The sequence below is a fragment of the Bos javanicus genome, chromosome 11 (assembly GCF_032452875.1).
Source record: "Bos javanicus breed banteng chromosome 11, ARS-OSU_banteng_1.0, whole genome shotgun sequence".
Taxonomy (NCBI): Eukaryota; Metazoa; Chordata; class Mammalia; order Artiodactyla; family Bovidae; genus Bos; species Bos javanicus.
In genome coordinates, this window is record NC_083878.1 from 29,343,519 (window position 1) to 29,370,912 (window position 27,394).

At 54.5% G+C, this 27,394-nt stretch overlaps 1 protein-coding gene across 3 annotated transcripts in view; it reads left to right on the forward strand.

The window, feature by feature from the left end:
• TTC7A (tetratricopeptide repeat domain 7A) overlaps positions 1–27,394 on the forward strand; it is a 123,347-nt gene that overhangs the window by 51,168 nt on the left and 44,785 nt on the right. For all 3 annotated transcript variants that reach the window (XM_061432275.1, XM_061432276.1, XM_061432277.1), the window contains 6 exons: positions 9,118–9,255; positions 10,798–10,881; positions 15,050–15,154; positions 24,338–24,455; positions 26,104–26,161; positions 27,303–27,375. In XM_061432275.1, coding sequence (XP_061288259.1) covers positions 9,118–9,255; positions 10,798–10,881; positions 15,050–15,154; positions 24,338–24,455; positions 26,104–26,161; positions 27,303–27,375 — 576 coding nt within the window. The remainder of the gene's footprint in view (positions 1–9,117; positions 9,256–10,797; positions 10,882–15,049; positions 15,155–24,337; positions 24,456–26,103; positions 26,162–27,302; positions 27,376–27,394) is intronic.

Consider the following 27,394-nt stretch of genomic DNA (forward strand, 5'->3'; position numbering starts at 1 on the left):
CTTTGGTCACAAGGTATGTGGGACCTGGGCTCCCCAACTAGGGATCAAACCCTCACCCCCTGCATTGGAAGGCAAAGTCTTAACCACTGGACTTCCAGGGAAGTCCCATGCCACTCTTAATTCAGAGTATCATCTACTTTGTGCCAGGCCCCTTCTGGATGCCAGAAAAACAGCAGCAGACAAAATGGAGAAAACTCCCTGCCCTCATGGAGCTTACATTCTAGTGAGGGAGGTGGGCAGTGAACAAATAACTCTTCAACTATCCAGGGTTTCAGGGCCTGAGTGCTGTGCAGAAATAAGGCGGAGGGGGTAAGGCGTGAAATACTCTCTAGATTTTTTCATAAGACCGCTTGTCCTGCCCCAGGCAGACACACATGCACACGTGTGCATTCATACACGCACGCCTGTGCCACGGAGGCTCAGTGAGGGGAAGAGATGTGTTGGGTAGTCCAGGAGGTGGTGAGATGAAGGATGTGGCCTGATGGAGGGGCCCCTCAGAGCTTATGAGCTGGGGACCCCTGGGTTGAGAACTAGGTTTCTAAAAATGATGCATCTGAGAGCAGTGACTGAAAGTGGAGTTTAAGAAACCAGGTCCCCCAAACAGCCAGAAACAAATGTCTCTTTGGACACCTGGACCTGTGTGATGCCAGGGTTTGTTTAGAGAACTCTGGTCAGTGGGTTGTCTCCAGCTGAGCAGGTCCTTCCTACAAGTAGATGGGGGGTAGGGGGGTGGGGGGTTGGGGTCACTGGATTTGGGGAGAAAGAGTGTATCTTTCCCCAGCCAGGTGGGGTCCATTCAGATCCAAGAGTGCCCAGGAAGGGGTGCGGATATTTGGATCCCAAGAGCAAAGTGGCCAGGATGTGGTCCTGAAAGATTTGCAGGGCGTGTGCTTGAGTAGGGGCATCTAGCTGGTTAGCCCAATGTGGGCGTAGCGGTACCAAGGCCAGATCTGGTTCTCATGGGAGAACAGTGCGCTTCTCACAGACTGAACCCCAGTTTATAATTATGGACCCTCAGCCGTAGACCAGCATCCCCTCCCTGCCCCCTACACACACCTCGGCCATCTCAGCACCTACACCATCAGGTAAGACTGCAGGGGAGTCACCTGCCTTGGGAAACACAGGCCATCATTTTCACTTTCCTGTGCTGAGGGTTGCAGTGTTGTCTGCAGGTGGGACATCAGAAGGTGAAACTGGGAACATTTCTTGAGTCCTTTCTCTGCCAGTTTCCAAGCTGATCACCTCTTCTAGTAGGCACTGTGTTGAGCCATGTGAAAAGTAAGTTTCATATTGTTTAATCTAATATTACTATGTTCCCATCTTACAGATAGGAAAAGTAAGGTCCAGGACAGATGTGTGTCTTGGTCAAGGTCATTTGTTGTTCACTTGTTAAGTCATGTCCGACTCTTTGGGACCCCCATGGAGTGTAGCATACCAGGCTCCTCTGTCCTTCACTATCTCCCAGAGTTTGCTCAAATTCATGTCCACTGAGTAGGTGATGCTATCAAACCATCTCATCCTCTGCCACCCCCTTCTCCTTTGCCTTCAATCTTTCCCAGCATCAGGGTCTTTTCCAAAGGGTCAGTTCTTCGCATCAGGTGGCCAGAGAATCAAAGCTTCAGCTTTAGCATCAATCCTTCCAGTGAATATTCAGGGTTGATGTCCTTTAGGATTGACTGGTTTGATCTCCTTGCAATCCAAGGGACTCTCAAGAGTCTTCTGTAGCACCACAATTTGAAAGCATGAATTCTTTGGTGGTCAGCCTTCTTTGTGGTCCAACTCTCACATCCATATGTGACTGCTAGAAAAACCACAGCTTTGGTCAAGGTCACATACTATAATCCTCGCAGCCATGATTCAAATCACGTCTGTGATTCACTGACTTGGTTTTCTCATCTGTAAAAGGGCCAGGGGGATAACTTTGATAATCAAGTGAGACAGGGCTTGGGAAGGGCTTTGTAAACAGGGCCTTGGCTGTCTGTATGAGAATGGTCAGCGTTTATCTCCCTGGCAGGGACAGAGGCTGGACTCTGTCTCTGCAGAGGATTTCCTATGGCCGTTGCTTGATCTGGGTGCCCAGAACCAGAATCTAGATGCCTTTCCATTAAAGCGATTCCCCCCAAACACTCCAAGTAGAAAACGGCCTTTTATTAAAATGTGACCCACGCTTGGAGCCGAGGTGGTTTCCCTCCCAGCAGTTCTTTCCCTTTTGAGGGAGGGTATGTGGCTCACTGGCCTGCACAGGCGACGTGGTGGGGATGTGGTGGGAATTCCCTGAGGCATGCGCAGCAGAAGACGTGCTCTATGGCTGGGAGGAGGCACTCTTCATGGCTGGGAGGAGGCACTCTTCGAGGCTGGCTGGTTGGTTTCCTCCTCCTCACACCCAGCCTGTCACACATCTAGAAGTTTCAGACATCTGGAAGAGGGTGTTGGCGATGGAAGTAGTTTGATGTCTCATCTGAGGGTTTTCCACCTGGGGATCAGGATCTGACCACTGTGGCTCCAAGTGGTTTCTCAGAGTGACCAGACTGCCCCTGACTTCTCACCTGCCCTAGATGTACCCCCTCCTTCCCCACAGGTCACATTCTCCATCAGTTGTGGGCACCCCTGCCATGTTCCTGCTCTGACCCCTTAACTGACCACCTGAGGCTCAGCCTGACCTCCATGTACCAGCAGGATTTTCCTCATCTCCCTTTAATGCTGGCTGGGTTTGGCTGGAGGTGGTCAGGAGAAACTTCTAAAGAAGATGGCTGCCTTGCCGGCTCCTTGGGTTATCCCAATCCCTACAGGACTCACTAGGCTACGGCAACAGCTATTCCAGCAAAACCAGCCCAAGAGGCAGAGTCATCACAGCTCTCCACCTCCAGGTCCCCGGTGCAGCTGCTTCAGGAAAGGGTGTTTGCAGGTTTCCTCGGCCCCTGTTTTGTGATCTGGAACTCACAGGAGTATTCTGTCTGAGTGCAGGGCTGGTAACATAGGTATGGTTTTTGTGGCAGGCTGAGTGCGATCAGAATGAATAGGGGAGCCCTTGTCTTGCAAGAGATAAATAGGAACCGTACAAATGCTATCATAGAAATGCATAGGACATGAGTTACAACTGGCTAAAGGAGACTTGTGTTTTGTACTCAGATTTGAATTTGGGGGGCCAAAAGGGCATTTAAAAATGCCTACCCACCTACCCATCCATCCACCCACCCACCCTCCATCCATCCAGTCTTGTCTGAGCAGTGATGATGTGGCATGCGTGCTCAGCACTGGTGACAGAATGATGACAAGTTAAACCACAGCCCTTGTCCCAGATGTCCTCCTACCTAGTGGAACATGCATCTAGGGACCCGGAGGAGGGCCTGGCCCCCCAGTCAGAAGGAATTAGCTCAGTCTGCTGAACCTCAAATGCATATTCTGGTTTTTGAAAAACCATGTGTCAAAATCAGCCTGATTTTCTCACTGGATAACCAGAGGGACTCTGTCATTTCTAAAATCTTGATCTCAGGCATGAAAATGTGTTATAGCAAACTCAAGCCCCTGTTTCTTTCAGCTGGGGGAGAAGTGGCTGCTGCTGTCAGGCTCCTGGGAACTGAAAGAACACAAGGCTTGGGTTAAGAGAGGGTGGGTGGGTGGATAAGTCTCTGGGGCCTGGGATCCTGAGGTCAACAAACTAACTGCCACTCATGCCCAAAGGCAGGCAGCCAGCCATTTGAATCTTGAGTTGGCCATTCACAACCTTTATAGCCTGGACAGGTTCTTACCTCCTTGATTCTCTTGTTTTCTCATCTGTAAAATGGGACCAATAAGATCTCTTTCTCCACTGGGTGGATGAAGTACAAAAATGAACACCAAGATGCCCGGTACATTGTGGGTGGCCAACATGTTTTTGTTTTATCCTTATAGATACCTGGTTCTGACTCAGTAATTTTAGAAAACATTTAGGTTCAGTTCTGGTTGGATGATAAACCGGTTTGAGGATACAGTTTTGTTGTTGTTGTTTTTTAAAAAGTGCTTCCCGGACTTGATTCCATTTGGAACTCCGCAGATGAGCACAGATTGTTCCAGCTTCTGGCACCTGGTTTTCTCGGACATGAGGCCCTGTGTGCTGCAGGCTGTGAGGGGAAAGGGCTTGTTAACCACTGCCAGCTCAGAATGCTCGAGGCAGTGGAGATGGGAGAGCCTCGCACCCTCGCTGGCAGGAAAGCTTCTGCTGCAGAAGCAGGGGGCTGAGAGGGGCCTGGCCAGGATCCTGTGTAGATGATACGTGGCACAGAACATGTTATTTCTCGGTTCTGTGGGCTGGCGGCTCTCGAGCCAGTGGTAACGATGTCTGCTGGTGGGGGGCACAGCAGGAGCAGAATGTGACTGTGTCCTCCAGGGAGGGAGACTCCTTTCTAGGGGGATGGCTGTGGGGGGTGAGCAGCAGGCCCGGAGGCGGGGTCCATGGCCAGCCGAGAGGCTGTCGCTGAGAACGGGGCTGATGTGGTCCAGGGAGCTTGTTCTCTGCTGAGAAGCAGCCCCTGAGACCTGAGTGAGAAGCCCAGCCTCATGTTTTGCTTTGGTGCTTCCCAAGCAGAGCCACCCCAGGGCCTCTGCTGGTGTGGGCGGGGCTGGCGGATTCTTCCTAAGAGATACCTGGAGGCAGGGGACGACTTGGGGTAAAGTCAGAATGTCTGGGTTCTAATCTGGGTCCTCAACCCCCTATCTGTATGCCTTGAGTATTCTTCTTGGTCCCTCTGGACCTCCGTTTTCTCATCTGATAAAAAGGACAATAGAATAGGGGATGGTCATTGTCAGCATTATGTGATAATACTCACAAAGGACTCTACAAGTTAGTTCCCTTTCCCTTTACCCTGCTTGTGTCCAGGATCAGAGGAGAAATGGGGCTGTCAGGGCTGTCTGTGGTCAGGGCTGTCTGTGGCCCTGCGGCCAACAGAGGTTGGGGACCAGGGCTGGCCAAGAAGCCCATAGGGCCGCAGGTACTTAGGGCAGTAGAAGCTTGTCCTAGACTGGCTGTCGGAGGTGCAGCCTTAACTCCTGGAGACCGCGCACAAGTTAGCAAAGTTCCTCGCACAAGTTCCCATCTGTAAAGGGAACACCGGCAGTTTCATCCCGCCCTTCCATGGGGTTAGTATGAGATCATGGCAGTGATAATTCAGCTTCTAAAATGCGTGGCACCCACACGAGGGGTGGCCGTTTGAGCAAGGACCATCCTGTCTGAGGTGTCACGCCGCTGGTCCGTCTGGGGCAGAAGACATGCCCTTGTGGGTGTTTTCTTAAGGCGTGATTTTGCTTCATGGGTACATATCCAAAGGCCACAGTGGGTCACACTGGATGATGGAGGGGTGGGAAGAGCATGTTTCTTTGACTTTTCCTCTTCTGACCTGCTTGGTCTGGGGAGACTGCCCCTTGGAAGGACAGCAGAGCAGAGGGTCCAAGGCTAGGAGCTGGCACAGGTGATGAGCCCTGCCTGGGATTAAGTGCATGAAGTAAACAGGAGCAGGGCACCCCCCGAAGTGGAGGAGCCTGAGGTTTTGCAGGGGAAAACAGAATAGCCTGTCATTATCCCAGACTAGTAAGGAGTGGGGTGATGAGAAGAACATTTAGTTTCCATACAGTTCATGACTGTCACTGCATCTGACGTGCAGGACGTCCTTGTGAGGACATTTAAATGGTGGAAGGGAAGTATGTGAGGGGGCCAAGGGTGAGGCAGGCAGCTGATGGAGCTGGGCGCAGAGTTGTGGCCTGAAGGAGGGAGCTCAGTGGAGGAGGAGGGAGCTCAGTGGAGGAGAAGGGAGCAGGGCAGCTAGGGCACCCTGGGTGGGGACTCAAGACCCCAGAAGGTCTGAGGCCCTGTGCACCGAGGCCTGCTCTGGTCCCTGAGCTGCATGTGAATTCACCCTGTCACCAGCGCCCCCACCCCCGCCCCGAACTGTGGCTTCCTTTTTTCTTTTCTGGTTCTCCCCCACCCCACCCTGTTGTCATGGTTACATATACATGCTACCCAGCTGCCCTGCAAACCCGGGAGTGTTTCACCGCAGCCCTGCCCCAAAACCATAGCAACTGCTTGCAAACTTCTGCTTTTGGGTTTCCTTTGGGTAACCACACTTCCCTCTTGGTACAGGTGCCAAGTCCTGAGGACCCCTGGGAAGATGCCTTTCCTACTGTCTCCGTGTTGGGGTGGGAGGGAGTCCTCAGACAGGGGAGATGCTGTGTGGTTCCCTTATCCATTCCTGTCCTTCTAACCTAAGGCTTGCCCAGAGCTTAGGAGTCCACTCCTTCCTCCTACCAACCACACACATTCAGAGACACTGTTCTCTTAAAGGTCAGGGTCTAGGGCAACAGGAGGAAGTTTCCACATGAGGGCCAGAATCTTTCTGTTTCAGATGTCACTTGAGAGTGCTGTGTGCAGGCTTGTGCTGGGGCTGGCAGGCTAGAGATGAGCAAGATGCATTCCTGCCCTGAGAACTAATGAGCAAGGGGAGCATGTGGGGCCCGGGTGTGTGCCTAGGGTTGGGAGAGGATGTGAGGTGGGCAACCTCACCTGGTAAGACAAGTCAGGGAGAGCAGCAGAAGGAAGGGGTCCCCAAATTGAGAACACAGATGGGCCTTGGTGAGGGGAGGGAGCTGCAGGGAAGGACCTGGGAGCTAGTGGAGAGAAGCTGGCCAGCGGCATAGGGCTCCTTCGCAGCCACAGAAAGGAGTGGGGGTCTGGCAGGGTGCTCCTGGAGGACAGGCCAACCAAAGCTTACTGCTTACTGTCCCCTACAATAGACTGGGTCCTTTTCCACAGCCCCTCCCTGAGAGCAGGGACTGTGTCTCCCCGCCTCTCAGCTCCAAACCTCCGGGCCCCATCCCACCATAGAGGCAGCCCCCACCCTGGGTGGCCAAGAGCTGGGGAGTTGCTGGAGGTGGAGGAGTGGGCAGGTCCATGGCTGGGCACAGAGTGGGTTTTGTGTTCCTTGGTGAAATAGCTGCTGCCAAGGCTGTCCTTAGAATCTCTTCTCTTCCTGTTAGTGCCTGTGTGGGTGGATTTCACTGGGAAGGAGGGGGATTTCTTTGGCACTTTCCCTCTCCACTTAACCCTTTGGCATCTGAGCGGCTCTTGTTTACCAGGCTGGCACTGGGACTCAACCTTTCTGGGGATCTTCTTCCATCCGCAGCACCCTCTCCTGGGGCAGTCTGTGCCCATCAGGGTAGTGGACAGCCCTGGCCTGTTGTGCCCAGAGGAGCAGCCCCATCAAGGCCATTGGGCTGCCTTACTGAAAAGCCCCCACGAGTGAGTCACGTCCTTGGGTCTTACAGGCATTTTGGCTTCTAGAAGCCTCTGGGAATGCACGTCAAGCCTGCACGGTGGGACATGTCCAGAACCTATAATCCAAATACCGTTGAGCTTTTGCCTCTGTAGCCATCACCCTTGGGAGCCCCAACCCCTGCCCTGGCGGAGGCAATAGTAGTCTTACATGGAAGGAAGTTGTGAGGACCACCTATGGACACATTGTTTGAACCTGACCAACAGGATCTGGGTTTTAAGGGTCAGGAGGAGGTCTTTTTAATCCTGTCAAAGAGGTCAAGTCCCTGGGTCTGAGGTCCTTTGTGGGGTAGTAGAGGAGAGTGAGTCTCGACTCATGAAAGGGGGTTCAGCCCTTTCTACAGAGGGAGGGGGTGCTGGGAAGGGACCCCTTTGGTGGAGAGGAGGCAAGAGGAGGGAGGACGCTGGGAGCAGCCAGTGGGAGCGTCTGCCCAGAACCCAGCTTTGCTTCTGCTCAGACACAGCCCTCAGAGAGAGAGAGAGAGAGAGAGAGAGAGAGAGAGAGAGAGAATGTGTGTGTGTGTGTGTGATTGGAGGAGACACAGGGGGACCAGAGCATTCCTAGCCTTCCCCCAACCCTGTCAGGATCCCCATGACCCCTGTTTAGCTTCTCCTGAGTGCTGTCCCCAGAATGTGAATGTACAAGAATGGGTGGGACCACAGGCCACAGAACAAGTGGGTCGCCAGTTCCTGATGGGGGGATTTCTAGCTTGGGTTTACAGAGCTCCTCCTTTAAATTGTGCAGACTCGCCCACTCCTAAAGCACGTTTTCTCTTGCCCCTCCCCTCCCAGAGCAGTCCCTGGCAACTCTGAGCTACTGGACTCCTGGGTGCCGGATGCCAAGCACAGAGACCTTGGGTTGTGGGGAAGTTTCTGAGGACAGAGGAGAGTTCCATAGTGAGAAGTCAGGGACAGGGTCTGGGCCGGACATGGGGATGATGGGAAGGAGGTATAGGGGTCCTTATCGGAGGAACTTGGGGGCACCTTCAGAGGAAAAGGGCGCGGAGCGGCCACCGCCCAAACTCTAGTCCTGTGAGTCAAGCCGCAGAGCCGCCCCCAATCTTGTCAGTTCCCAGTGTTATCTGAGGGTTGTCCTGTGAGTGGATGATTACACACACAAGGACTGTCCCAGAGGACAGCTGGCCTGTCCTCTCAGCAATGCCAGTGTCCTGGAGACAGAGGAGGGCCACGGGACTCCTAACAGTGAAAGGAGGCACAAGAGACTTGGTGCCCACTTGCAGAGCATGATCCTGGGTTGGATCCTGGCATGACGGCTCTTCCATGAAGGCATCGGTGGGACGGGAGGCAAGATCTGAATATGAGCTGCTCGTAGAAGATAGAGGGGACAGTGTTCCATCTCCTGAATTTGGCATTTCTGTTGTGGTTATAGAAAGAGTGTCCTATTTAGGGATGAAAGTTCAAGTTGCTCTAACTGGCTACCATAACTACTGCTGCTGCTGCTACTACTGTTACTAGAGAGTCAAAGCCACTGTGATCCACATTACCAAGTTGGGTTTACTGCTCTTGTATTACTGTTCTTGCAACTTTTCTGTAGGTTGGACAGCTTGCAGAATAAAACACTGAATAAAATCAGGAGCAGGGACTCAGGACTGCTCCATCACCCCAGCCTGGGCTACAGGTAGAGGGTTTGCTTGCTGTCGTGGTGGTGGGGAAAGGCTCTGGCTGGCTCTAGGAGTGTGGCCTGGGTCAGCAGCGAAAGGGTGAAGGTCACTGGGCCTCAGAGGCAGGGGCCCTGTGAAGACAGGCACCTGTTTATTCTCTGTCCTCACTCTTTTCTAAACCGTGTCTCCCCACAGGCCACTCGGGATGTGGTGCTGAGCCGGGCACCGGAGCAGGAGGAGGACCGGGCCGTGAGCCTGCAGAATGCGGCGGCCATCTATGACCTGCTGAGCATCACGCTGGGCAGGCGGGGCCAGTATGTCATGCTCTCCGAGGTACAACCCCCTCCTCATCCCTCCCCTGCCGCCACCAAGAGGTCCGGCTCTGTTCTTAGGAGACCCAGCGCAGAGAGGGGCTGCCCTTCACTGGCAGAGTGTATCTGTTTTTTCAAATGTTGTCATGTGTTTTTTCCTTTGAAAGAGCACGTGGTGTTATATAGCGAAGCCCAAGAGGATAATTATCCACCCCTCCGTTTCCCCTGGAGGTGATGCTGGTTTTCTGTGACTGCCTCTTCTGGAGGGGTTCTGAGCTGAGAGTGGTTGGGAGCCTGGATCCCCCTCCCACCCCCTCTAGAATGGGCACCCCCGTTGTATTGGGCAGACCCTACTGGGGCAGCACTCCATGGGCTGGACCCAGGGGATGGTCCCGCTCCAGGATGTGAGGACCAGGGGCACAGAGCTGCCCGTCCCTCCTGCTCTCCCCCGGCACCCAGGGTGAATGGCATGTGCACATATTTGAGCTTTCAGATCCAAGCTGAGATCAAGGGTGGCTCTAGGGCCCTGGGCTTAGGTGGCCCTCTCAGCAGCAGATTCTCTGTCCACATGTTTGGGAGAGCTCCCGAGAGGAGGGGCAGTGACACCTGCCGAGCCCTTGCTTACACCAAGGCATCACGGGAGGCGCTTCCAGAAGATACCATCTTTAGTATCAGGAGATAAGTGGTCTCTTAAGTTCGCCAGTGAGGAGGGCGAGGCCTGGTCAGGTGGTTCTGCCCGGGTGCAAGGGAGTGTGTTGAGTCAGCATGGGAGACCCAGGCCACTGAGCTCTGCAGGTGCCTGTGTGTGGCCCTGTGCCCCTCACCTCTGTCCCCGGCCCGCCTGACTGGGGCCATACGGTACATCCTGGCCTCATGTGCTGGCTCTGCCTCTGTCGCCGGGAACCACTCCTGTTGGTTACTGTCAGGTCTCACGGACAGCCCCTGACTTGGGGTGGCCCCGATAAGAGGGCCAGGGAGCAGATGGTTTTTCTTGATGGTTGTCGCGAAGAGCAGAAGGAAGCCTGTGCATTCGGGCATCATTCTGTACACGGGCTTCAGAGTCAGTAAGTTTGTTGCTTACTGGCCCTGCAACTCTGGCAAATCAATCAAGTCTCAGCTTCTTCATCTGTGCAATGGGGGTAATTAGAGAAGCTGCCTCAGTGAATTGTTGGGAAGAGTAAATGTGTTTGTCCATGTAGAAAGCTGAGGATGGTGCCAGGCATAATAGTGAGAATTGTCAACTATTATTTTTATTGGATGTTCACATTTTGAAAGCGCTGTCACAAATCTCATTTCATGCGCTTTTTACTGTCGCCCTGATGTGGTGTTCACATGATACGGTGGAGGGAACCCAGGGCCAGAGAGGGTGAGAAGCTTGTGCAAGGACACGCAGCATGCGATGGTAGAGACAGGCTGCCCCTGGAGTCCTCTGCAGGAACCAGGTGTGAGCTCTGGCTGCCTCCAGCGCAAGTGGCTGGAGCAGTGATTCCCCTGGAACGGTGTGGGTGGGCCAGGGCAGAGAGGACCCCTGAAGGGAAAGTGTTGACCGACTCCCTCTTCGCAGTGCCTGGAGCGAGCCATGAAGTTTGCATTTGGAGAATTTCACCTCTGGTACCAGGTGGCCCTGTCCATGGTGGCCTGCGGGAAGGTAAGGCCCAGGGCAGGCTGGGGGCTGCACACTCCCCCTCAGAGGGGGCTGGGGGCTCCGCTCTCCACTAGTCCCTCGCAGAGGCTGGCAAAGGGTGGGGCAATGATTCAGAAATATTGTCCCGCAGCGGATGGTAATCTCCAGGGAATGAGGGGCACGAAGGGTGGCCCACAGACCCCAGGGTGAACCTGATGTCTTATCTGGGAGTTACGACGGGGCCAGGTGTATAGGTGTGAATCTGTGGATGGTTTTCTCTGAGTATGTGTGCACACGCGGGGCGTTGCAGCATTTCTGCCTGCGAGCTGGTTGGTGTGATTGCCTGAGACAGGCATGGACGTGGGTTCCCAGCGAGGGGAACGGTGTTCTGTTGGGGGCTGCATCTCTTCTCGTCTGGGAGTGTGGCAGCAGGAAGGACCTTCTTGCAAATCCAGAACTTCCCTAGGAGGGAGGGGTTGAAGGGTAGAGCAGAGCACCCCCCTTCTCCCAAGGAAGTGTTTTGGGTGCTCTGCGAGGTGGATGTGCTGGGGTGGTCAGGAGGAGTCCTGCCTGGAGCAGGGCTGACCTTATCCAGGTCTCCAGAACTGTGTTTGCCCTCCACCACCCTCTCCCCAAGCCCTGTCCCTGCACCCACTGGTTTTCCCTCCCATGAGAATCACACTTACATAAGCCTCTATTCTCAGCAGTGACATGAAAGGAAAACCTTTCCGGAGCTGGGTGCTGAGGGTGTTGGGGCTGAGGATGCTACGAATGCAGGAAGTAAGGAGGCTTGAGCTCACAGATCGTTCCAAGAGCTATAAACACCCAGAGCCCAGTTGTGGGGCTGAGGGAATTCCTCCCCCGCCACCCCCAAGCCATTTGTGCCACCTGCTCTTCTAGCCCTGCAGTCGTCTCCAAGGAGGGTCCTCCTGGGCTTGCCAGCACCCTCCCCGCCACCCCACCCCACCCCCCGAAAGGAGGCTATGCTCACCAGGTTCTGGTGGGGATGGGGGAAGAGCAAGTGCCTCTTCTGACAGGTGGGAAGGGGCTGGAGAAGTACAGCCAAGAATCAAGCAGGAGCCTTCTCTGCACCCTTGTTACCTTGCCAAGTGTTTTTCTTCCCAGCCTCTTCCCCTTCCCTCATCATCTTGGCCACCTCACAGGGCATCCTGTAAGTCATGACATGATGTACCCTGGCTGTGTGCTCAGCAGGGTCTTGTTGAGGGTCAGAGGGAGCTCAGAACACAGATGGGTTGAGGCCAAGGGGAGGAAGAAGGGGGCTGGGGCTTGTATGGAGCCTGGGTAGGTAGCTGATGATGACATTTGACAGCTTCTTTCTGCCTCGAGGAAACAGAGAAAGAGCCTCTAGTCTGAGTATGGTCCGGGAGGAGAGGCCCAGGGCTAGGTCTCCACCCTTCTGTAGGTCGTGGACCACTTTGAGATGCTGAGGAAAGCTGGGGACCCCTCCTCAGAAGAATGCACTGCTCTCAGATGTTAGCTTTAATTTCTGGGGATGCTCCTGGAAGGCCCCCGTTTCAGGAGAAAGTGTCACACCAACCTGGGAATTACGAGGTCTTCAACCCCCTTACTGAAAAGAGCCAGGCTCAGAGAGGTTCAGACGCAGCCTGGCACACCGCAGAATCTGGGGAGCTGGTGTCATGGCCTGGCTCCTTCCCAGAACAGGAAGGTAGACACAAGAATGGGCTTACAGGCAGGAGGTTGGAGTGATCAGTGAGTGCCTCGTGCGTGAGGCCCCACAGGCTGTGTCACACCTACACCTGGGTTAGTGCAGCAGGAGATTGGTCTGGATGCAGGCTCTCCATCCCCGCCCCTCAGGAGCCCTGCACACCAGCTCAGCCTGCCTGGTTGGCCCATGCAGCCCTGGGAAGAATAGCCAGACCTTGTCCTTTGCCAGGAGCCTAAGGTGGGAATCCAGGTTCTGTCCCTGCAGTTGTGTGCAGAAGGTGAGGCCAAGCGGATATGAGTATATCCGGCACCTCCACCTGCAGGAAGAGAGGACAAGTTCCCTGGCATGATTTAGGTCGCTTCTTCTCTTGGTCTCCTCAGTGGCTGTGTTGCTAGGTAACCAGCATGACAAAAAAAGAAAAAAAAAAAAAAGAGCCAGCAGCTCTGACTGAGGAGTCCTCAGATGGCTCCTTAAATAGCAGTGTTTCCTGGTCCAGGTCGGGGTGGGACATGGAGGGTCAGGGTTAGAGAAGTCTGGGTTTCAGGGATGCTGAGGTCAGCAGCCAGGGAAAGGGAAAGGGCTTGCTTCGGGGTGGGGCAGAGGGGGCCACAGCGAGGGGCTGGGAGCAGCCTCCAGAGAGAGGGTTTTGGGAGAGGGGGGTGGCCTGGCACCTCCTGCCAGCCCTTCGCTGGCCTCTCTCGCCACAGCCCACACCGAGAATCCCCCTGCCCCACAGGCCCCCAGCCTCCCAGCTGGTCGTATGCTAACACTCTCTTGGTCTCTTACCCTCTTCTTTCCTGAGAGAGCAGTGGTGCGGGGCTTTGTCCTCTCCACCCAGCCTTTCTGTGGGTCTCTTGCCCCTCCCAGCAGGGACCCCACAACTCCCAGTGCCACGCTTGACACGGAGCAGGCCCGAGGCTGAGACACCTGAAATCAGCCTAATAAGCCTGAGCCCAGAGCCCAGGGAAGTCTGTCACATCTGGGCTGAGAAAAGCTCTCCTTTCTCTGCGGGGAAAGGAAAGGCAGGTAGAGAAAGGCGGGGTCCCAGGGTGGACACAGACCAGTGGGGCCCCAGGTCTGTGTCCACTAGTCTCTGTACTGTGCTGTGGACAGGGAGCCTTCACAGAGTCCCCATGTCCTCACGGGGCCTCTGAAGTAGCCAGGGAGGATGAAGCTAACTAATGGTGGCGAGCTGGGCCAACAGTAGGGCCCAGCTTGTGGGAATTGTAGTTACACACATGTGCACACATGCGTGCACATGCGTGTGTAGGAGGGAGACGGAAGCCTCCTCGCTGGCCAAGGTAGGCAGGATAGGACAGTGGTTAAAGTCAAACTCTTCAAACCCCAGCTCAGCCATTTATAGTCAGTGTGGCTTCAAACACACCACTTCTCTGCATTTCAGTTTCCTCATCTGTAAATAGGGACAGAGTGAAACAGGAGGGAAGGGGGCAGGGACAGCCTTTAGGATGTGATGAAATAGTTGGAATAATCCTCCCACTCATTAGCCTATAGTTACCCAGCCCATAAAAACTGACTGTGCCATATTTCAAGGGCGCTCTCTCTTCTGGCCCACACTCTGTGGAGTGTGTTTCTCCCTAAATAAATCCACTTCTTACCTATCACTTTGTTTCTGTCACTGAATTCTTTCTGTGATGAGACATCAAGAACCTGAGCTGCATTAGGTCCTGAGAACCAGGTGTGTGATCTCAGTTAAAAGACCATAGGTTCAAGCCCCAATCTGAGTTACATGGTTTCAATAGCAACCTACCTCATAGGAGAGTTGTGAAAAATAAATGACTTCATATTTATAAAGCACTTAGAACAGAGGTCAGCAGACTTTCTGTAAAGGGTCAGAGAGTAAACATTTTTTACTTTGTAGATCAAACAGTCTTTGTGGGAACTATTCCACTCTGCCTTTGCATCATGAGAGCATTTGTAGGCAATACTCGTCTGAATGGGTGTGGCCAAGTTCTAATAAAACTTTATTTACAGAAGCAGGCAGAGGGCCACATTCGGCCTGTGGGCTGGGCTTTACTGACCACACTTGGCCATCCTCAGCATGTCTGTGGCCCCGTCTCCATGGCTTCTTTCCTGACAGCCTTTTTGCTCCCGCCAGTCTCCATGTGGGTGTGTCTTCCTCTTATCACCTGTAAAACCTTATCACCTCTCAGAGATTTGAGAGAGTTTCCTTCTACCTCTAAAATTCCTGTGGTTCACATGTGAATTCCTTTTGAAGAGTTTCCCTATTTTTTCTCCTTAGCTCTTGTTACATCACCTCTGGCAAGGGTCACAGCCTCTATTTTCCAGATGAGGAAACAGCCCCGGGGGGACTTGCCTGCCACCACCGCCTGGGGTCCTTCCAGTGGGCCTCTTCCTGGCTTGGGAGGAAAGGGGTGCAGGGCAGGGGCTGGCCGTTTGGGAGATGCCCCCACTGAAGGCATGAAACACCCAGTCTGCTGCAACCCAGGGCTATGAGTGACCATGTTGCCGCCCTTTCTCCTGCAGTCATCCTATGCCGTGTCTCTGCTGCGGGAGTGCGTGAAGCTTCGGCCCTCGGACCCCACCGTGCCCCTGATGGCCGCCAAGGTCTGCATCGGGTCCCTGCATTGGGTGAGTGATTCCGGTCACAGGGCCCAGGTCCTGGCAGCTTCCTACAGGAGGGTGGCAGCAGGTGGGTGCGTCTTGCTGTGTGTGGAAGGGGTGGGGGAGTGGAGAATGGCTTCTGAAAACTCCAGCCTTCATCCCCCAACTCAGGATGGTGTCAGGTTTGTGCTTTAGCCTTGACTTTCTCCAGGGAGCCAAATGTGGAGTCAGAAGACAGGGTGCCCCCCACCTGCCCAGCACAGGGGAAATGAGCAGGACCTTGGAGTTAACCTGGGCTAGCCCACCGTTCAGAGTCGGAACCAGCTCTGTGCTGGATGGGAGGGTGGTCTCTCTGTCAGCCACCTCCTTCCCTCTGGACTCCAGCACCCAGTCCCTGCCTTGTGCTCAGCTGCCTGCTTACCACTCTCTGCTGAGGCGGCTGAACTACAGACAAGCTCAGCGTTCGCCCTCTCCCCACAGCAACTTTCCCTCTAGGAGGTCAGCAGGGGGAGTGGGGAAGGAGCCCTGGCCCAGGAACCCAGAGCGCCAGGCCTCGCCTGCTGCTCCCCTCATCCTGGCTCCCTGGCTGCTGCTCTCGGCCTGGGGGATCTTGCAGCGGTGCCTCTGCCCAGCTGTCTGCTCTCGCTGGAAGCTCCTTTGCCCACGTTCCTGGCTTCCCACATCAGCCTCCTACGTCCAGGCCGTCCTGTTTCCACCCTCTTCAGCAACTAGAACAGTGCAGCGTCTCTCCCACGTGTTGGCTTTCAGCCCCACCTACATCTCTCTTCAAGCTCAATAAGCCTAGTTCCTTCATTGGCCCAGTGTCTCCCAAAGAGGGAGCTTCTTCCATACATGTCCCTCCCATTCCTGATGTCCTGACACCCCTGCCTGCCCTTGTTGTCGGGTGCCCAGCTTGTTCCAGAGCAACAGGGGCTAGGTTCCAGGTGCCTCTGGTAGGTGCTTCAGAATTAGCAGCCTCTCCAACCCCTCCATCTCTGGGGAGGGAGATTTTGCGTTCTAACCCTTCCCACTAAGTATGCTGAGGACCCTCTCAGAGGGCCTCCGCCTCCCCACCCAGTGGGCCTGACCCTGGCTCTGCTGCAGGGACTGGCTCCCTCGGATTGGGGGTGGGGGCGGGGAGCAGCACCTTTCCCTCTGTTCCCTGGTCCTCGGGTCCCCGTGTATGACGTGTGAGTATGGCCCTGCCTTGGCCCCACCCGACTGTGGGAGATGGGGGAGGAGAAAGCATGGCTTTTGGCCCCAGGCTTTATGACGTCCTGTAAGACTGATCTGTAATAGGCTCTCAGCATTTGGAGGAGGCAGCGTGATGAGGGGGGTAAGAGTTTCACTGTCGTGTGGTATAAATGACGAAAGTCAGGAGAGGGCTGGACAGGTCAAGGAGGCCTCCAGGAGGAGAGGGCCTTGGATGGGGCTCAGAGGTGGTCCCTTCCATCCCAGCTTGCTTTCCTCGGCTTCATGGTTACTGGGGAAGTTGCCTGTCCCCCCAGTGTTTTGCGGGAGACTGTTGGCATCGTCCACCCTAGAGGACAAGGTCCCCTCTGGGTGGCATGTGGGTACCAGCAGAGTGAGGACCCAGGCTGAGCACAGCAGTGGCGGGTGGTCATGTGAGCCAGAGGATGCAGAGCGTGGGCTCGCTGACCCCTAGCTCACAGCCCTGTGTGTTCCCAAGGCTCCAGAGAGGGGCCTCAAGTGCATCCCTGGTATGAAGCCCAAATACCCACCTCGCCAAGGGTGGGTGGGGAGGGCATCTGTGCTCCCAGGGGCTGCCGGCTCTGAGACGGCTGTGGGTCCACCCAGGCAGTGCCGCCCTTGCCAGGAAGCCCTAAATTTAGGTCTTCCCACCGCGGAGGAGCTGTTTCCCTTAGCAGTATAATGACAGTAATTATGTGCATTCAGATTACATGGTAATAAAATTAGGATCCAATCAGTCCAAATTGAAATCAGATGAGTTGGGAGCAAAGTAATCAATGACAACATAAATAGAAAAGCCCAAAAGGAAACCTCAGCATGCGGACTTGACATCCGAAATGGGGAGAAGAGTGAGTGAGCCATTTAACCTTGGCTGAAAAACATATTTGGGTTTGGGGGCCGGTTTGAACTAGAGTTTAAATCAGGTCCAGGCTAGAGCGTGGTCCTGCTGTAGGGCTGGGGTGGGCTCCTGGCAGCCTTCCTTGCTCTGGAACCTCATTTCTCGTACCTTCCCTAAAGCCCCATTTATACCTGCCTTGGACACTTAGCATGATGCATTGCGTTTCCTGTTGCATATGTTTCTTGAAGGCAGGAACTCTCTCTCCTCTTTCTTGAAACTGCAGCCCAGAGTTCATGCCGGGTGCTGATTGGATGGATCCTACTTGGCAAGGAGTTCTGCCTTGTATGGTACTTGCCTTTCCATCTAAACAGGAAGCTTCTTCACATATTGTGTCTCATATCCTCAGCCCTTTGCTCCCACAAAGAACCCTGCACATAGTAGGTTTTCAGAAATATAGATTGACTTTGGCTCCAGCCGGCCGGGAGGGACAGGTGTGGGAAATCTACATTTGGTTCACGGGTCTGCCTGCTTGCTCCCTGGGTTGGTGCTGGGCCGAGAGCAGGCTGTGGGTGGCCAGGGGCAGCCTGTTCTCCTAGGAGACCACGGGAAGGGTGGCCCACGCTCTCTGTCCTCAAGGCTATGAGCAGGAAGAAAGGGTCTGACAGGCAGGCAGAGGGGCGCTGGTGCGGGTGGCAAGCACAGATCCTGAAAGGCGTCTGACGCCACCTCCGTCTCCTTCCTTCATGTCTCTTCTGACTCACGTCAGCCCCCAGCAGGCCCAGCCAAGCCCCATGAGCAGGGGATGGAGATCTGGGGGTGGACAGTTTGGCCCAGGTTGCAGGAAGGGAGGCTGAAACTGGGACTTGGAAAAATGAGTTGTGCTGGGTGAAAGCAGACTAGGTGGCCATGTGCCCAGAGGTGGGGCACCTGTTACCTTCATGTCCTGTCCTTATGCCTAGGGCTAATGTCCCTATGCCCAGAGCCAGTGTGGGATGCTCCGGGCTGGGTCTGAGAGCAAGATTGCCCAAGTGAGAGTGGGTGAGGAGGGGCCTGGGCAGAGGGACCTGTGATGTCCCAGGGTTGAGAGCACTGGTCCCGCCGTTTATTCTGAGTGGAGGAGGGTGTCGTGTCCAGGCTCTGACCTGGTGACAGCGGTGGGGCAGCCTCCTGCCTCAACATGGCAGTGTCTTGCCAGGGTCCCAGCCAGTTATTCGAGGCATGAGAAAGAGGAGCTGTAAATATTTTTTCATATCCCTGCAAACAAAATTAGTTCAAATTCATTTAATTAAAAAGATTAAAACCTTTCTAGGCGGCTAGGGGGTGTGTGTGTGTGTGTCACATGTGGAAGGAGAGGAGGTTGTGGAACTGAAAAGCAAGCCATGCTTGTTTTTTAAAAAGTCTGTGGTGCTGTCCCTCAGCCTCTTCCCCTAAGGGGGTGGATGGGGTAGTGGAAAGAGTGCAGGCTTTGGAGGCTGAGAGGATAGGGTTCAAATTCCTGGCCTCCCACTTAGTAGCTGTGTGACTCTGGGTAAGTAATTTGCCCTCTCTGTGCCTTATCAGTAACCTGGAGATAGTTGCATCCACCATTACAGGATGGCTGTGACCCCCAGGGCTGAGCAGTGTCCCTGCTTAGCACGTGGGAGGTGCCTGGTCAATGGTAACCATCCCTGTGATGGCCCCTTTGAAATAGCAGCCTCTCAGAAAGGATGCGCCTTTGTGGTGTTGCCTTTGTTTTTTGAGATTCAGAAAGATGGATTAAGTGTTTTGGAGTCCAGAAAGAATGCCAGCTGTCCTGCCTTGAGCTTGTGGAGATACGAAGAGTACCTGTTACTTCCAGGAAGAAAAAATGTGTTTGGGGGAGAGCAAATAACAATAGGTCCTGGACCCTGTGGGAAGCAACTTAGGACAAACGGGAGGTGCTGTTTAAACAGAGCTTTGCAGGCTCAGAAGTGACCTTTCTCTGGCTCCCTGGGCAGGAGGAAGGGGTACAACCAGCCTGGTGCCTTCGAGATGAACCAGGCAGCCCGAGCAGGAGCAGAGTGTACAAGCCAGGAGCCTGGCTGTGCGGGGACCAAATTAGGAGAATTGGAGATAGTCAGGAACTTGGAAAAGCACGGGAACACTTCCTTACTTACAGAAAGCAAAAGCAAAGGATCAAAATGCTGCATCCTTTCTTACATCCTTTTCCCCAAAGGGTCACAGAGGAGAAAAATGAAGACCCACAGAGGGCAGCCATGAATTGAGCAGCTCTCAAAGACCTAGATATAGACTCAGAAGACCTGGGTTGAAAACTAAGAAAATGTTCTCCCATTTACTAGCGGGGTGACCTCAGATGGGTCCCCTAAGTGCCCTGTACCTCTCAACCTCAGCTGTGAAAAACCCTTCTGTCAGCTGGCCACCGTGCTGTGACGCTCTGGTGGGCACCCAGCTGCTCTGGAATTGCAAGGGAGGATGGGGGGATCTCCTCCTGGGTGTCGTGGCAGAGTTACAGCTAAAAGGGGTGTTAAAAAGCTGTGCAGGGGGACTTCCCTGGTGGTTCAGTGGTTAAGAATCTGCCTGCCAATGCAGGGGACAGGAGTTTGATCCCTGGTCCGGGAAGATCCCACGTGCCACAGCTATTGAGACAGCGCTCTAGAACCTGTGTTCCACAGAGGAGCCACCACAATGAGAAGCCCTCTTGAAGCAATAAAGACTCCGTGGAGCCAAAAACAAATAAATATTAAAAAAAAAAAAGCAGTGCAGGAGAATGGTTGAAAGCTTTGAAAACCCCTCACCCTAGAAGTATTTTCATGAATAAGGAGGGCGCAGTGCTGTAACCTGAGCAGATCTTACTGAAGCAGGGGCCACAACTCTAGAGCCATTAGCTGTCCACTGTGGAGGCCGCAGGAGGAGGCATGTGGGGATTGGGAAGGGCAAGTGCGGTATCACATGGCTGGGTGGTTGTAGATGGGCAGGCTCTGGGCAGCTCAGTCAGCAATTTGCTTTTCACATCACAGATTGAGACCTACTACTTGATTACGAAATAGAACCCTTTTATAAAGGGAATAGAGAATAGCACAGAAAATATCTGAGTGTATTATCCACAGTAGAAGTGAGTACTGTGACACAGCTAGGTGGGTGGTTACTGGTGTGTGTATCGCGGACCGTGGCGGGGGAGGGGTCAGAGAGGTGGGCCCACCTGGCACAGCTGACTGCAAGGAGACCCTGGTGTCCTTGTGTAGAATCACTCCTTTTCTGTGATTAAGGGTCACGCCAGAGACGGAAGGCAGGCAGTGGTGTCTCCTCTCTGAGTTCCAGGAAAGTCTTTGATGCCACTTCCTAACTTGTCAGTGGGTCCATGTAGCTGTAGGGAACACGAACTCTACCCAGATGGCACCTGCCACCTGTATTAGACTGAGACTTAAAAAAATTCTGGAAAATTAAGCTAATTATAGATCTAATATCACAGCTAATAGTGATAGTAGATTAGGTTTCTTCAAGCATTGCTCTGAGCGTTTGTCCTGTCTTTATTTCATCATTCAGTCCTCCCCACAATCCTGTGAGATCCAAACCTGTTATCCCCATGTTACAGAAGAAGGAACTGGGTCACAGCAGAGTGAAGCAACTTGCCCAAGGTCATACAGTAAATAGCCAAGCCAGGATTTGAGTTCAGGAAGCCTGGCCCTAATGCTTGTGTTCTTGGCTGCTAGGCTGTCCTGATCTTTGCATGGAAAACTTGCTCAGGGGCTTGGAGTGATTCTGGATTTAAGTGGGTTTATCACACTTAAGGGTTTCCCTGATAGCTCAGTTGGTAAGGAATCTGCCTGTAATGCAGGAGACCTTCATTCAGTTCCTGGGTCAGGAAGATCTGCTGGAGAAGGGAAAGGCTACCCACTCCAGTATTCTGGCCTGGAGAATTCCATGGACTGTATAGTCCATGGGGTCGCAAAGAGTCGGACACAACTGAGCAACTTTCACTTTCACTTTACTTCATCACACTTAAAGACAAAGGTGGGAAAACCATATTCTCAAGAGTTTTAGGATTCCCATTCCTGTCTTAGATGAAAGGGAATTGTGCATTATGTATTTATATTTTATATTTAAAATACATATATATTTGAGGATTTTGTTGATTTTTAATGTGATAGCATTTTCCCCTTTGGCTGGCTAAAGTACCCATGAATAAATATATTAATACTGTATATTATATTTAATAAAACTAATATAATTTTTTTCATTCATAATCATCACTTTGACTCCACATGCAAAAAACTTTTGTGGTAGGTAATAGAGATCAAAAGTGCTGTCGGCCACATGAAAAAGTGGTACACTGAAGCCTTGTGGGTTTGATTTGAGACAAATGCTGACACCACGCTCAGAGACCATTTTAAACTGTGTGGGCAGGGCTGGCAAGTACTGGCCAAGGATGGCTACTAACCTGGAGTCAGAGTGGACCACAAGTTGGAAAACCTAAGGATGCATGTTGTCACTTTTTGAAACTAAAGGCTGGTGAGCCCTGTTAATCCAGAATATGATATACATGAATTGCAGAGTAACTTTTCCCTGTATGCCAGTAATCGCTGAGCTTCATTCCTGGCACCCTCTCTGCGTGGGTTGCAGGAGATAGAAGTTGGCATTTGCCTAGGAGAAGGACATGGCCATGAGAAGAGTGTATATACATGGAGTGCAGGAGGTTTCTGAGTTCTATTTATAATTCGTATGCAGGAGGCCTGGGTTTGATCCCTGGGTTGGGAAGATCCCCTGGAGACGGGAAAGGCTACCCACTCCAGTATTCTGGCCTGGAGAATTCCATGGACTATATAGTCTGTGGGATCGCAAAGAGCTGGACACGGTTAAGCGACTTTCACTTTCACTTGGTGATTTATAAAAAAGCTCGCTCCCATTTGAATGGGGCATAGCAATGCCTGAAGACAGTGGAAGACAGACCACACCAGCATTGCGCATATTTCAGAGGAGGCAAGATGCCGTTTGCTCACTTGCCCTTCCCTTGGTGCTTCCTGTCCCCTCTGCCAGGAGGCCTCCTAGGACAGCCCCGGCCAGGCAGTTTCCCCCTCTTGGATCTTCCGTGGCCCCAGGCCAGCACCACACAATGGAGCCTTAATTAAGAGCCACCCTGTCCCATGGGGTCCTCCCCCGTTAGAGAGTCCATGTGTGCTTCATCCAAGCATCCTGTGCCTGTGACGCTGTGCTGCCCCAGCCAAGCGCAGCGTAGAGCCGAGTGCTGCAGAAGCCCCCGTGGAGGTTTGTAGGGAGGAGCAGTTAGGGGTTGGCAAGGGGTTGGCCCCAGCTCCTCATTTTGCAGATGAGGACCTCTGGGGCACAGAAAGGAGAGGAGGTGACTTGCCCGAGGTCCCATATCTATCAGGGGCCCCCTCACTCAAGGGGGGCTTGAGTGAGTGATAGTTGCTCAGTCATCTGACTCTGCAACCCCATGGACTGTAGCCCACCAGCCTCCTCTGTCCATGGGATTCTCCAAGCAAGAAGACTGGCGTGGGTTGCCATTCCCTTCTCCAAGGATGTTGGGGTCTTGCCCAGTGCTCAGCCTGGCTCTGACTTCAGGCCCCGCAGCTCTCCTGCATCCTGCTGGGCCACGTGCTCCAGGAGGCAAAACTCTGCATCCACTGCCCTCAGTCCTCCCGGCAACCAAGGCTGGGCAGCAGGCAGCCATGGGGTCTGCTAAGCTGCCTGCCTCTCCTGAACCCCGAGACCTCAGGCCTGAGGGTGATGTAGGCCTAGCTCTCAGCTTCCGTGTCCTTCCAGTGACCAGTCTGCCAACCTGGAGGCGGTCCACTGCCCAGGTCAGTGGCTTGAGCTCGACCACATGGGGGCTGGAGAGCTGCCCTTGTCAGCGTTTGTCGTGGCTCTGGCCGGGCTACTGGGAGTCAGCCCCCCCCCCCCCCCCAACCCCCACCATCGCTCTCTGGGCTCTCAGCTCACCCACTCTACCTCTCTTGTACTTTGGGAGTTTTTAACTCCTCTGTTCTGTGGGTTCTCTGCTCCGCCAGCCTTTTCTTGCACATAGCTCCCCACAGCTGTGCCCTCAAGGTGGACTCAGCCCAGCTCGCCTCCCCACAGCTAATGACCTCTCTCTCAGGCTCCTCTAATACTCCAGGGAAGGAGAGCCTACCAGTGCCCCCAGCTATGGCCTGCAGTCAGATGACAAGATGCACAGAGCTGTCCCTCTCCTGCCGAGGGGGGTGGCCCTGGGCAGGGACAGGCACACTGGCTGGGGTGTCAGAACCCAGCTTAACTTTGTGGGCCCCTCTGGGTGGTGGAGGGGAGTCTCCTACAAGGGACCCCGACCTCTGGGTGGCAGTGGGGCTGTGGGTATGAATCCCTTGCTGAGGGTGGTACCAATCATTCTTGGTGACACTGCCATACCAGCCACGTGGGCAGATGACATTCCAGGGTTGGGCGAAGGGAAGGGGCCTCTGGGAGGCCTGTGAGCGGGCACAACTGAGGCCCCCAGCTGTCCCCTGCCTGCTGTGTGGGTGCCCCAGAGGGCTCGTGAGGGCCGCCTGTGTGCTCCTCTGTTCGCGTCACGTGTGGTGTGTGAGATGTGTGTACACGTGACCTGCGCCAGTTGGTCCCTTTCCAACTGAAACAGTCCCTCCTGCTCCCAGGACAAAAACAACCCCAGGCCTTTTTCCCCTGAAAAGTTAGAGCGCCTGGTGTCGGGTAGCAAGCTCACAGCCGGAGAAGGCGTGGCGGCCTGCCTGCTCTGCAGGGTGGGTTATCCCAGGGCCTGGTCCCCAAGCCCGGCCTGTACCCCGCCCCAACCCCTGCCTGCTTCCGGCTCCCCTGTCTCTGCTGATGAGCAGGGCAGTGACAGCCATGGGGGCCACGTGAAGAAACAGGCTGCCACAGACTGTCCAGGATCTCAGAGCAGCTGTGGGGAGCTGGGGTCTCTGGAGCAAGGCAGACTTTCCCTGTGAAAGGTAGCATCCCATGACCTGGAACACAGGCCCCTGGATGAGGGAAAAGGTCCAGATTGTCACAGGTGGAGGAAACAGCTATCCTTCCGTTCAGTGGCTGGGTGGCCTCTGAAAGGCGCCTGGGCCTCTCTGGTCAGGTATGAGGAATTGCAGTTCCAAGGGTCCCAGGCTGGGTGCCTGTGAGTAGCTGCCCTCCCCAGTGACCTTTGCCTCCCCTCTTTGCAGCTGGAAGAGGCAGAGCGCTTTGCCATGATGGTGATCCACCTTGGGGAGGAAGCCGGGGAGTTCCTGTCCAAGGGCTACCTGGCACTGGGTCTCACTTACAGCCTGCAGGCCACCGACGGTGAGTGTCGGGGCCCGGGAACCTCCACTCGGGGTGACTCGGGCCTCCTAATGGCCTCTCAGGCCTCTTGTCCCGTCAGTGTCCACCCCCAACACACTTCCATTGACTCTTCTAGAATAGGTGTGCAGACGTACATAAAAACACACATGTGCAGACGCAGACACTCACACACTGATGTGCACGAGTGTGTGTGCACACACACACATCCCAGTTCATTTCTGCTTTTGCTGCAACTTTGCCAGCCTCAGGTATGCCGTCTTCATGAACCTGGTTCTTTCTCCTTTCAAGGCGCAGCCCCAATTGATCTCTGCCCCGGAACTCCTGGGGCGTTTGTGCCACCAGCCCTGAGCCCCCAGTGTCTTCGTTCTGGTTCACCTTTACCCGCAGCACCACTGCCATCTTTTGGGGTCTTTTAAATCCCCCCGGTGCATGGCACAGAGCTGGGTACACAGCAAGCATTTACTAAATACGTGACCTGAGCTTGGTGCCTAGGCTCCCCTCCTGCCGCCTGGAGCCTGCATTCCCTCCCCAGCCCCACCATCTCCACCTCCTTCTGTATCCTTGCAGCCTGAGGGAAAAGGAGCGATAGGTCCCCACCCAGGCCAAACCCAGAATAGTCATCAGCCCCCCACACTCCCCAAATGCCATCTCCTGGAAGTGGGCTTCAGATGCCCACACAGCGAGAGGTAGGAACAGCTGGTACTTGCACAAGGGAGGGAGGAGGAAGGGTAAGATCCTGGTGCAGTGCCAGCTCTTTGTTCTTGAGTGACAGTGGTCACTTCGAGGTGTCAGTGAGGCTCTGATAGGGAACCCTGGGGTCCCCACACCCTGGTCAAGTGAGGGAGTCATCAGTCCCTTGGTCAGAGTCCAGAGACCCTCCATGTGCCTTTAATCCTCTAGAAGCAGGGCTGCTCTATGAGCTTGGGACCCCTGACATGTATCCCTGCCTGGTGCTGCCAGCAGCATCCTGACATACTCTGACTAGAGCCTGTGACAGTCATTTTAAAGCTTCTCAGGGGGTTCAGTGTGTAGCTGAGGCTTCAGATGCGTATCCTACTGCATTTAAAGCCGATTTAATTTACCAGGGAGGTAAATTGGGTTAAAGCAAGAAGCCTCATGGTCAAAGTGCAATAGAGGTTTCTGGGGTGTGCCGGCGGAAGAGGAGGTCGTTTCCAGTGGGTACAGACACTGTCGGGTGGTAAGATGTTCTGGAGATGGATGGTAGTGATGGTTGCAAGACATGGTGAATGTACTTAATGCCACTGAATTGTCCACTTGAAATTTGTTAAAATGGTTAGAAAAGAAGGAGCCTCCTGAGTAAGGAAGCCTAGGGAGGCACATGCCAGGACAGAGGTGTAACTTTTCTCCAGAAGCTCGGGCCTTTGGAAGGATCAGGATGGCCCATGCGGCAAGGAAGGCAAAGGGGTAGAAGGACCTGTTGTGCCAAGAAGTGTGCATGCCAGGAGGCTGGGGCCAGGGGACATCTGCACCCCTTCCCCCGGTAACCAGGGCACCAGTCCGGAGCATTTGCCAGACAGGGTCCCGGTGGGGCCTCTCCCCACAGAGCTCCATGTCCCGGGTGGGGCAGGGGTGGGTTGGCTCCCTCCAGCAGCCCCTCACGGCTCTGTTTCTGTCCTATGTCCTGCAGCGACTCTGAAATCCAAGCAAGATGAACTACACCGGAAAGCACTGCAGACGCTGGAGAGGTAAGGACACCGAAGGGCAGCATTGTGTGAGGCGGCTTGTTCTCCTCTCTCAGGGGACCTTCTGGTGTGACAGAGCAGAGTTTTCTGTCTCCATTTTGTTGACCAGCAAACTGAGGCTCTGAGAGTTCACGCAGGAAGCAGGGACAGGCCTTTGCGGTTGGGTGGTCTGGTTGAGCATTTCTGCACTGGTGGAGCTGCCCCCAGGCTCAGCTCTCCTGCTTCTGAGTTCAGGGGACATGAGAGAAAGCAGGAAAGCACCTTGCACAGTAATCTACAAGTAGCAGGGGCTCACAAAGGGGATCTGCCTCCTCCCAGACCCTCCCCAACCTAAGAGCTGTGAGGCTCCCTCCCCCAGCCCTCAGAGAGCTTTCCTTAGACGCCAGAGTCTGGGAGGGAGTTAGGTTTGGGGGTGGTGGGGGAGAGGCAGAGAACCCTTCCCCCAGGCCCCTCCTGTGAGTTCCTCTCCACCACAGCCTGGCCCTACCTGAGCATTCCTCTCCCTCCTTCCTCTGGCCATTGTAGGGCTCTTCCCTCTGAGCCCTGCTCCCTCTGAGCATAGATGGCAGGGGCTGGGTCAGGGCCTGCCCCAGACTTCTTGTGCCAGCTTCCTAGGAACATCCAGCTCCCCTCTGGGGCAGGTTGTTCTCAAACCCAGGGAGGAAGGAGAGTCCCATTCTGGCCAACTCCCTCTGAGCCCCAGGATCAGGGGATAGTTCCTTCCTTCCCCCACCGGCTCTTCACTCCCAAGGCTTCCAACCCAGAGAGGCCATCCAGCCCCTTCATCCTCCAGAGGTCTTCACTGTCCCACGTGGAGGGCAGGCTGCAGGCTCTGTACAGGGCCCATCCAGGCCAACAACTGCCCGGAGGAGAGGGGCTTCCCTCACCTCCTAGTCTCGCCCTCCCAGGTACCCCCCACTTCAGCCAGAGCCAACCCTCTTGGCAGTCACCACCCTGGCCTGGGGTGCCCCTGGGCTTTCCGCCCCAGCTGTCATCTCCCACGGGGCACCCTCCAAGGTGGGGCTGGGCAGAATTTCCAGCATTTGGCCCTGCTAAAAGTGCCCAGCACAGGGCTGGCTGTGACCCTCATCATGCTGGTTGGCGACCCTTGATGGCTGATTCACTGCTCCCCTTCCCAATACAGAGCCCAGCAGCTGGCGCCTGGCGACCCCCAGGTCATCCTGTATGTCTCCCTGCAGCTGGCCCTCGTCCGCCAGGTGAGTCCTAACACCCAGG